General features: G+C 39.2%; 1 protein-coding gene across 2 annotated transcripts; it reads left to right on the top strand.

The window, feature by feature from the left end:
- The first annotated feature begins 1,422 nt into the window (after positions 1 to 1,422).
- On the top strand, positions 1,423 to 9,713 carry LOC127349480 (chromatin complexes subunit BAP18). Of its 2 annotated transcripts, none has more exons than XM_051375259.1 (5): positions 1,423 to 1,714; positions 2,885 to 2,979; positions 3,319 to 3,560; positions 6,235 to 6,342; positions 8,737 to 9,713. In XM_051375259.1, the coding sequence occupies exons 1-5, from the start codon at positions 1,694 to 1,696 to the stop codon at positions 8,799 to 8,801; spliced, it is 531 nt and encodes a 176-aa protein (XP_051231219.1). In that variant the 5' UTR covers positions 1,423 to 1,693; the 3' UTR covers positions 8,802 to 9,713. The 2 variants fall into 2 exon arrangements, with proteins under 2 accessions (XP_051231219.1, XP_051231220.1); XM_051375260.1 differs by having other exon boundaries at positions 1,424 to 1,714; positions 3,337 to 3,560.
- Positions 9,714 to 11,948: the final 2,235 nt, after the last annotated feature.

Genomic DNA, 11,948 nt, shown 5'->3' with positions numbered 1-11,948 from the left:
CCATTTGTTTGTCTTATGGTAGGTCAGTTGTATTTTTGAGTTGGTTATGTTCAGAGCTTAAGTTTGGTTTGTTTGACCTCTTTTAAGGGCCCAAACTTTATCTTTTGTTGTAATGATTTTTGTTTTTGTTAAAATAAAAACTCTTTTTGGAAATTCTCTTGTGACTCCTTTTGCCTAACTGCTTGGTCCCTCACATTCTTAATTACTGAGGTAAAAGAAAAGAGAGAAAAAGGCTGCATGGAGAAATGGAACAGGCCTCGCTGTGTTCTGAGGTGTAGCATTTAAGGGATTGCAAAGCACGGAAGCTTTTAAAAAACATTTGTAGATTCCACCAAGGGCCAATTTTCTTTTATCAAAAGAAGTCTCCAAACATGTGACGCTCTCCATCACCATGAAAACACCAAATCAGGGAATATCTTTTGAAAGAATGCTGTCCATCCATCCACATTTGGATAATCTATAACAAGGAGCACTGAAGTTATTCTGGAAGGTCACGGTGGGACCACAAAGTATCTAACCACATACGTACTGTAGTGCTTCATGTATTTATTTAACATAATGTGGCAAAGACAAATTAACATGGTCTACCAGCGTGGAAGTTTGTGGGTACAGCTCTTTACATGAGAAGGTTGAATTCTAAGTAGGATTTCCTTAGTTGTTGCTATTTTTATTAGTCATATTTCTACTATCATAGTTGATATTGTTAGTTGTTACTGTGCCTCTGTCTCTCTCTGCCTCATATTTCTGTGCTTGTACATGGTATTACATGTTTCTATTGTTCCATGTCTTCTTTTATCTTTTATTCTGTGAGGGTGTAGTCAAAAGGAAAATCCCAAGATGGTGAAAGAGTGTACTATAAAATGACAACACAGCCTCCGATTTGCATTGCATGCATTGAAACTACTTATAACCTTAATAACCTTACTGGACTAGGGGGTTGCAGCTTGTTTTTAACTCAGTAAGTAAGACAAATTAAAGAAACAATTAATTTACCATTTGTTGTCTTTGTGGGCTGAAGATTGTTATATATCCGACAGGACCTGAACGCAGCGAAATAGCACGTCATGCGGCGTTTAAGCATGATAGGCTTCCAAGTAATCAGTACTGTTTTCATCTATCTGATATTTTACATTAAGTGATATTCATCACTTAATTCATTAAACTTCACGCATAATTCAATCGACCATTTATGGTTTTCATAATAGTTCATGCAAAAGGAAAACACTGTTCTGTTCGTCTTTATTCTCATACGTTTACAAATATTAGGGTCTAAATTGAAATACGAAACCCCAGCGCCTCATAATCCATTCATTCTATTGTAATCTCTCAAACACGGGGAAAAATATTACTAAACGTGAAAATAACGAGGAGACTGTGAATGCAGCACCAGCCATCTCGTTGTATTCAGTGCAAGCGCTTACCATGGATGTGTAGGACCTGTCTGTCCCCGGTGGTAATGTAACTCACTGTAGATACAGCTTCAATAGCGCTATGCATCCGTCTGTTTAAATGCCTAGGCACCGACGCTGAAAGCGGCGGAAAAGCAGGTTTCTAGCCGCTCTGCTACAGCACATACGTGCTACCTAGCTACACTGTTAGCTAGCATCTTAGCAGTTGTGCCGTCCGCTTGAAGGCATCATTGGGTCCTACTCATAGACGGTGGATAGTCTATGGTACTACAGAGACCAGCAAAATGACCTCAGCCTCCACTAAAGTAAGTTATTGTTCCACATGAACCAGTCAAATTAAGTTTGTCGCCACAGAGTGAAGTTAGCCCGTTCTGAACGGTGTACTATTACTTATACACAAACGCACCGAGTCCCTCAGTGGGTTTCCCGCTGCTGCTCGCGGGAACGTAACGTTACTGAGAGATGGATTCAGGAAAGGTTTAGACCAGTTGTTTGAGAAAATATGCTACCCAACAACTGATTCTATTTGGTAATTTCTTTACCCTGAATTAGTCCTCAACTCTAACTTAAATAGTTTTAAAGTTTGTGGTCACAGTAGATCATTTTGACATGGACTAGCAGGTAAACAGGTGTTACCAATGACACTAATTAAGGTTCCGTTCCACTCAGGTCAAACGAGGTCAGGGTATTGCTTTTGAGCATAGCTCACTGGAAAGGCTGTGCTACACTAAATGGAACATACCCTTCCTAAGCCCCGCCCCCTTAGGTACCTGGTTAACTTTCCTATATATGCTAGGGGCTAGGCTTGTCTATGTTGAAACAAAATATTGAAGATGGTTAAGAGATAGGTGCGACATACAGTGTATATTCACATCTGAAGTTAGCTAATGTTATATTAAGCTAAACGCTAGCTATTCTACATCAATCTATAGCTAGCTAGCACATGGCATATTTAAATGCAGGAAAGGAGAAAGTTGACCAAGATTCTCACTGAGGCAAGTTAGAGCCAAATCATTACGCAGAAATAATTTTGTTCTAAATACAGTCCGTTTGTTCTCGGTATAGGTAGCAACCTAATGGCAGAGGGTAGGAAAAACATTAACATTACGTTTTTTTTATCAGCTCAAAATTGTTAACTATAACAAGATCCAGTGAAAGTGCAGGCCACTGAGATGAGGCTGTAATTTAATTCCATGCCTTAAATAGAATAAACAAAAGATCTTTGCTCTGCCGTCTCCCCTGGCAGAATTAAAATGCAACAAGAATGCAAACATCTAACAAGAGTACTCGTTGTTCCGTGGTTGTCATTCTCTCACATTGTCTTTTACATTGTGCACTGTTAATGTGATTATGTCCATCCCCTGTTGAATGATACATATGCAGGGAACTACATTTCCAATTATTATTTTGGTCCTTAATTTCTCCCCAGACAGTCTGTGTGGATGCAAAACTGTCCTGATGCTTGTGTTCCACAGGTTGGTGAGATCTTCTCTGCGGCTGGTGCTGCCTTCACCAAACTAGGAGAGCTCACCATGCAGCTTCACCCAGTGGCAGACTCTAGTCCTGCAGGGTAACATTTCAACCTTTTAAATGTGTTTTTGGGAAGAATCTGTATTGAAAAAGTAGAAAAGATACATTCCTGCACACTGTCTAACTTGCAAAACATTTATTAGTAATATTTCGGTCCTAGACCTTCATCAGGCAAAATGGGTCATGATAATGAGATACGAATCATTGTACTTTTTTGACAGTATGGACATAAAATAAGTCTTAAATTGTATTCATAATGGTCCTAAAAAGTCTTAAATAGAACCTGTTGAAACCTGCAGAAACCCTAGCTGTGAATCTGAACATATTCATAAAGAAGAATGCTGCTGCTAATCTGGTATGAATACTAAAGTCAGTATAGTTCCCGTCTTCCATCCAGCGGCCAGACAAAGAGCACGGTGAAAAGGAAGCTATACGAGGACGGCGCTCTACCCGCCACCTCTGACAGCTCTAAGAAGGTCGCCAAGAAAGCCACTCCCGTAGCCATGGCAACGCAGGGCACTCCAACTATAATCTCCGTGCCCACGGCTCAGGTTGTCGTGGCGTCAGGACTACAGGGTTCCCCCTCCAGCCACCCCCCCCTGAAGAAACAGAAGACTGCAGGTGAGTAAGGAAAAGGTGTAATTAAATTTCCTTAATGTGAATTATTGAGAATAAAGGAATGCACAAGAGGTGCTGGAGCAAACAGGAAATATCAGGGTAAATAAAAACGGGAGAATCCACACACTCTTTCTACTACTCTCCCACAATATGTTTTATTGACTGTTGCTGTACAATGTTTCCATCTCCATCAGGCATCAGTATTTTCACAAGCATCATATTATTTACATATAGGGATGAGGCCGATCCTATCCCGTATCGGTATCGGGACTAATACCAGCGTAATTCACGTATCGGAATTTCCCGATCCAACCTGCGCAGATTTCCCGATATCCATGAGCCATGTCTGCGCTTTAACGTTGTCGGCTGAAATGACTCCACAAGTGATTCCTGCCGGCCAGTCTGCTCGCTGGCTGCAAACTGTGGAATGGATTTCCTGAACGGAGGCGCGGCTCAATGAGACACAGAGTTATGAGACACACCCCCGCTCAGGAAATCCATTCTGCAGTTTGCAGCCAGCTAGCAGGATAGCATTGAGCAGCATTGTGGCTAGCCAACATGTTCGCTGTGTGGAAATACTTTACACTGGAAACACCGCAGAGCAAGACAGCAAAATGCAATGTTTGCAAAGCCGTAATTCAGAGACGTGGAAGCTCCCTCGCGTCGTACAACACTACGAACGCAATCAAACATTTAAAAAAAGCTCCACACGAAACAGCACGAGGATTTTTTAGGTGAGCTGTCAGGAATCACTTCTGGAGTCATTCCAAAAACAAGTTAAACTCCAGGCAGACAACGGGAAAGCTAAAGGGATTAGTGTGTGTGTGTGTGTGTGTGCGAGTGAGCGAGCGAGCGTGCGTGCGTGTGTTAGATGTTTACAGTTATTGCACTTTTCTTATATTTCAGATAATTGACATTTTAAAACCTTGATTTATTGATACTACAAGAGCCAGTGTACTTGATTTGTGTTGTTCAGATGCACACTGTTTTATTGATAGTGTGTGTGTAAGATGTTTACACTTATTGCACTTTTCTTATATTTCAAGACTCAAATATTTGACATTTTGGGAATTTAATAAATATTGACATGACAATCAATTTGAAACCCTTACAGTTGCATATTTGTTTTCAGGATGGGATTTTTCCTGTTAACAGGATTTCCTGTTTTTCTGACTTCCTTTTCTGACCTTATACTTACCTCAAGTTGCCTTTTGGGACATACATGCAGACATACGTACATATCATACTTGCCTGTTGAGGAGTTTATTCATATTATCTCATATAAAATCAACAATAATGATAATAATAATATTAAAGAAAACAGAGCTCTGGTATCGGAATAGTATCGTTATCGGCCGATATCCAAATTCAGGTATCGGGATCGGATCGGAAGTGAAAAAATGTGGATCGGTGCATCCCTATTTACATATGTGAATTTCTTTCCTTTTTTTGGCATGTGAAATCTTTTTTAAAATGTGTTCTTTATTTATTCTTTAACACAAGAGGATAACAAGAATATTTACAAAACTAAATAATTTACAAAACAGCAACAGAAACAGTGACATTAAGACATACAGCTGTATGCAAAAGTTTGGCCACCCCTTGACAAATAACACATTTTGGTGATTTTTTTAAATTGAAATTGAAAACAGCCTCTTGAGGCTATGGAACATAAAATACAATATTTGCATCAAACATTCATGCATTGTTTTATTTTATAAATTGAGCAAAAATAAAAACATTGTGGCATGTGCAAAAGTTTGGGCACTGTAAGGTTGGTCGAGCAGTGAAGGAAGGATGGACGGGACCTTTAAACTGTTCACTCTGTCCAAATTTCTTTATTTGCAATAAAAATGAAAACAAATGGGGAAAACCGATAACTAGCGGCTTCAGAACAGATAAATCAACTCTGCTCTGGGCTATGCCCCTTTTAAACTTGGGCCCCTGGCAGCTAACAATCCCTGTGGCCTGCTCACCATCTGGCAAAAAAAAAAATACCCTGGGAGTAACCTCATCTCCTGCTTATAGATACAGTAGCTCATTTCTCCCCAGGAAGTAGCAATTAAGGAATCAATTAACTTATAGCACTTTTATCTAATAACCAGTAGATCTTTTTTTTAAAGTCAATAGTGGAAAAAACTCACTACACTTATAAAAGGAGTGTTGGGCTAGTTACTTAATTTTTTTTATTTTATTACTCATTAGTGTTTTTAAAAGTAATATTATTACTTTGCTTCCTGTCAACAGTAATTTGTTGAACTACTAGTTACTGGGGAAATAATCTGTACTGTCCAAAAAAATCTACTTGGTTTGAACTGTTACTTATGGGCTGTGGCCAAGTTAATGTAACAGTCAGAGGAAAACTGTAGTAAAGTGTTGCTGGAGACGCAGTGGAAAGTTACTGGTAAATAATTTGACTATTGTCAAGAAAACTGCTGGAAAATGATTTCTTAAAAATAGTGAGAAACCTTTTAGAAGTATTCGCTTGTTTAAACATAATAATGTGTGTTTTTTAGTAATGCATATCAATCAGATGTGGCCTATACACAAAGTTCAGGAATTGGTATTGGGAAGGAAAAAAAGTTACCATATGTTGTTTATAATATTTGAAATACCCCTTTTCTACACATTTTCATCCTTTTGGTGTGTGTGTGTGTGTGTGTGTGTGTGTGTGTAGATGTGACCCTCAGTGCTCTAAATGACTCAGATGTCAACAGTGATCTTGTGGACATCGAGGGACTGGGTGAAGGATCCAACTCTAAAAAACTCAACAACTTTGATCAAGGTGAAGTTCATAAACAACTGCTTGTGTGCTTTTGGGCAGTGATTTTTAGACACAGAACAGAACTTACCGTGGAGCAGCAGAGGGAGGGGGAGAACTTTTCACGTGCCATCGTGTCAAGTGCGGACCACAACGTGAAAATGTCACGTAAATCAGCTCAAAATGGACACGCAGCGCTTACTTCCTGTTGCCAGTAGGTGGCGTGATCACTATGTCTGAATATTGTCATGTAGACGTGTTCAGGGTGGGACTGTTATCAAACACGTGAAGTTTCATTGAGATTGGATCATGTACGCTGAAGTTATGAGGACGTGTTCAGGGTGGGACTGTACACTGAAGATATGAGTAATATCTGTTTGATGGTCAATCGGTTGAATTCGACATGTCGTCACGGGCACGTGGTTGAACGTACAGTCACAAATAGCACAACTTTTGATAACCAATGTGTGTAGATTGAAGTGATCGAATTTGAAGTCAATCTGATAAAATCTGTAGGAGGAGTTAGTTAAAACAGAAGCCCTTAAATGCCGGAAATGGAATCACAGTTTGACATTTGATTAAACCTGGCCAACTTTGAGGGCACGCCACGGACACGCCCTTTAACGTGCCGTCACAAATAGCACAACTTTTAATCAGCACCATTTTTTTTAATGTACTGACCAATTTTGAAGCAGATACAATAAATTCCCTAGGAGGAGTTCGTTCAAATACAACGCGAAAAATTCACAGAAAATGCGCATGGAATTCACTATGGCCAACTTTGAGGGCACGCCACGGACACTCCCTTCAACGTACATGCACAAATAGCACAACTTTTAATCAGAACCATTTTTTGACTGTACTCACAAATTTTGAAGCAGATCTGATAAATTCCCTAGGAGGAGTTCGTTCAAATACAACGCGAAAAGTTCGCCGAAATGAAACTCTAAATCACAATGGCCGACTTCCTGTGGGGTTTCGGGTATGGGTCCAAAAGGCTTTTTTGTACGTCCCGGCATGTTACACGTGCCTACCGAGTTTCTTACATATCGGTGAAACGTGGCGCCGGGACTGCTGTTTTTTTATCCTGTAGGGCGCGCTACACACATGACAAACACGATTTTTGGTATGTGAGCTTCAGGCACTACTCTACACGTGCCCTGTGAATTTCATATTCATAACTATTACGGTCTCCGCACAGTGCTTTATCATGCCAAAAGAGCACCACCTAGTAAAATTCTTTTAATCACTTTTTTATTATGAGAGTCCTCAGATGCTACGTGAAAAATTTTGTGCGAATCGGACAAAGCGCATGGGGGGAACATGGAAAAGTATTTTATGGACATTTCGCGTTCTACCGGAGAAAAATTATAGGCGGAAATGGGCATGGTCTATATGGGGAGATTCAGCTCCATTCACCGAATGCGTTGATATGAGTTTTTTTTTGTGCGACAAACTATGCAGAAGTTATTAGCCTAAAAGCATTTTTTATGATAGTAGCCCCACCTAGTGGCCAACCCGAAAGGGACGCATAGAATATAAAATTTTTCACCAGACCTGACAACTTTGCCAAATAAAATTTAGTTTTCGTATATGTTCAGGGGGGCAAAAACGCAGTCGAAGTGGCCTAAAAATAATAATAAGAATAGGTAAGAAATCGAGCAAAAACAATAGGGACCTTGCCGGTCGCTGGCTCGGTCCCTAATAATTGTGTCATATTCTTTCCTTGGACTTTATTAGATGTGGGAACTGTTTGGTCTCTGTAAATCATTTATTATATGAGTTTGAATGAATCGTGATTTACATACACACAGTTGAAGCCTCAAGTTTGGCATTATGGTTGTCGCCATGACAGTTAGATGGAGCCAGCAGAATTGATCTGCTCTCATTGGCTGCACAGTTTTGACTCGTCCGTCACAGGAAACAATGGCGGCTTGCCTGGTCACACACAATCTTGTATTCAAGATAAACAGTACACTAAAATATGTTTGTAAAACGAAAAAGAGAAGAAAAAAGAGAGAAAATAGTCAATGCAGTAACAGAATCTAGCTTCATATCTGATCAGCACCAATTTGACAGTTTATCTGAGTTTGGTGCGTTTAGCTGGATGGACTCACTGTCAATAGCCCCGCCCTAAAGTGTACCCTGCTTTATGGTCTATTTCACTCTAAATGGGACCAGAATTTACTGAATAAACATCATCTGAAGTCTGAATCTGAGAGTATCATTTGATAAAAACTACAATGACCAGCTGTTTAATGAAATAACTGAGCCTTTTAAAACATATAACTATATATTGTGATACATTTTTTAAAGATGGACATCAGTAGTCAAGTGTTACATTGTCAGATTTGGTGTTTTCATGGAGTTTGTCAACAATAATGTAAAAATGCTGGGGGGGGGTTTGTGTCTCCATAGATAACCTGAACCTGGACTCGAGCCTCATAATGAATCCTGGTGACCTTCCTCTGCTCTCCCGTTGACCTCTCACTTCCTGTTGGACTTCATAGAAATAATGGACAAAACTATGAAAATAAGTTGTGATAAACTGAACTCCTCCTTGGTGAAAGATGCTGACCGCACACATTAGCTAGCTAACTATGTGAGTACTGTGTTGTGTTATGGAGGACACCAACGCATCACACTTCTGTGAGACTGGTTGCCACTGTCAGAAACTTAAAAGAGCCATATAAAGTTTTCTTGTACTGTACTATTTTTTTCACTTCAAGACATTTTAACTTCAGAACATTTCTTCTCCTCCTCATGGATGTGTATTTGTAGGAATGTCCAAAAGATTTACAAGACAGACTCAATGCGGTGAGGCAGCTCTTCTGAGATTGTGTTTCTTTTGGGTTTTCCTTCAAGAGCTTCCACAGTCAGATGCACCTGTACTGCAAAAGCACAGAGATTAGAAAACAGATATTTGTCTCAACAGTAATATTTGATTGTATTTCATGTTCAAGATTGTCTTGCCACATTTAGAAAATTATTGTATCAGATGCTAACACAAGCCTCAGTTTGTATAAGAGTACTTATTACAGTATTTAGAACAGTTTTGGATTCATGTCCGAGTGATTGAATCCAGGATATTTTCAATGTGAATTGTCTCAACTTCTCCCCTCCTGTTAACTGTATAGTAAACGACAACGTGTGTTAGAGGCTACACAGTCAGATGGGATCATACACTCAACTCTTTTCATTCCAGTTATGCAGACAACTAAACAATAAACAGTAAGATTAGTTGCAAATACTTTTTAAGGGGTGGGGTCTTGAGATAACAACATAATTATTTCACTTTTGTGAGATAAAATGTATTGTGGTGAAATTCTTTCGGACTGAGGTATCAAAATGGTATAAATACATTCAAATTAAAATAAAGTATGGAAAACCCCAAACGGAATTTTCAGCAGAAAACCTTTCTACATATTTTGCTATACAGATGGTAAATGGCTCTGTACTTGTATAGCACCTTTCTAGTCTTCCGACCACTCGAAGCGCTTTTACACTACGTGCCACATTCACCCTTTCACACACATTCACACAGTGATGGCAAAGTCCATCGAACAGAAACTAACAATCATACACATTCACACACCGATGAACAGCATCAGAAGCAATTTGGTGTTCAGTATCTTGCTCAAGGATACCTCGTCTACATGTGGCAGGAGGAGCCAACAACCTTCCGATTAGGGGACGACCCGCTCTGCCTTTGCGCCTCAGCTGCCCTCAAATGAATTGCGACCACCCTCTAGTGGGTGAAACCAGCTATTGCAATTGAATTTAGCTATTGACTGATAATTGGCAGGTGACGTCTCCACTTTCTTTTACAAACGGCTGTAAATGTACTTCAAGTGACTGTCCAATGGAAGTTTTGGAAAATAGGCTTATTCACTTTCTTTCTGAGAGTTATATGAGAATACCAATATCAGTTCTCATGTCTATGCTTGAAGTACAGAGGCAGTTAGATTAGCTTAGCATAAAGACTGCAAGGGTAAACAGCTAGCCTTTTTCTGTCCAAAGTTCAAAAACACATCTAACACCTAAAGCTCACAGATTAACATGGTATTCCTCTTTCCAGTGTAAGAATTTGTTGTTTCAGAGAGAAAACGTGTGCTGGGACTATTTTTGGCAAATTGCAGCAGTGATTTCCAGGAGTCTTGTTGTCAAAATGCTGCACAGACATTCTGGGCAGACGGATAAACAGTTTGTGGGTTGTATTAGTGTTACTGGGTGTGTTTTTGAACTGGATACAGCCTGGTTGGCTGTTTTCCCACCCAACCACTTCTTGACTCCGGCTTTGTACTTGACACACAGACATGCAATTGATATCCATCTTCTCTGCATACTCTCAGCAAATAAGTATATTTCCCAAAATGCCACACTATCCCTTTAAAAAAAAACCTAGTGTGATAACGACTGTAATTTATTTATCACTAACTGTATAAGGAACCAAAATAGTCTTAAAATGTTATAAACATTACTTCTTCTGCACTTAAGGAGGAACCATGTAACTAGTCAACCAATATTCATAATGGGAACACTGGTTGTGTATCATATCAGTCTGATAATGAAGTCAAATTTAACATTGCTCTGGTCTTATCTGACTATATTTACATGTGGAGGTCTATGAGCAATAACCCATATTTATACCAGCTGTGCATATAAAATGTAATTATGAAAGTTAAATTGCCATAAAGTGATTGGCTTGTTTCTTCAGTCAGTATTGCATATACAAACTTGGCTCTCAATTGATGCATTTAACAAAATTGTGTATATTTGACATTACAGCAGTCCAACTTTCTAGCATCCTGTAAGTTTTATATTCTCTAATATGATTTTTAACCTTTAGTCACATCAGTAAAGTATGAAAGTCAACACATTTTAAACTTGCTTGAGTTGGCAATCCATTATTGTGTGTGGTGTTACTGTTGTCAAGTCATCATGAGAATGACTAAAGCATTGGTTTCCAACCTTTTTCCTTAAGTGGCCCCTTTTCTATTTCAATTTTTTATTTGTATAGCGCGAATTTTCTATCATTAAAGTAAACTAATGACCCCTGACTAAGTGAGATATTTCATATTGTATTCAAAACAGTATGAATCCAAATAGTGAACTGCAAGACTTTTGTGTAAAAGAAGTGATTTGGATGGATTACTCTGTAACATGCCTGCATTAGGTAATTTTTATTTAGAAAATAAATTTTTTGTCATATTTGCTAAAACTTTCACCGGTTCACTTTTGTGAAGTATTCTAAATGTAAAATAAACTGTTTGAATAAAGTATAAATAAAGTAAATTGTCTGATAGTACAATGGCCAAGCAGGGATAAGAAAACACTACATTTGTACGAAAAGAACGCTATTAAGTCTGTATGATTTTAAAAAATTCACACAGTGATGGCAAAGCCCATCCAACAGACACTAATCGACCCGCTCTGCCTCTGCACCACAGCCCCCCCTTAAGTTATCTCAGGACAATTTTCAAATAGGGCAAGTCTAGACCGAACTCCTTATAACAATATTGACAGAGACCCAACAGTACCACCATGAGCAAGCACTTGGTGACGGTGGCAAGTCCTTTTAAGAGCCAGAAACCTCTGACAGACCCCGGCTCTAGGTGGGTGGTCGTCTG

The sequence above is a fragment of the Dicentrarchus labrax genome, unplaced genomic scaffold (assembly GCF_905237075.1).
Source record: "Dicentrarchus labrax unplaced genomic scaffold, dlabrax2021, whole genome shotgun sequence".
In the NCBI taxonomy this organism is placed as follows: domain Eukaryota; kingdom Metazoa; phylum Chordata; class Actinopteri; family Moronidae; genus Dicentrarchus; species Dicentrarchus labrax.
The sequence above is the reverse complement of the archived record's forward strand: the minus strand, read 5'-3'. Positions and strand labels throughout refer to the sequence as shown.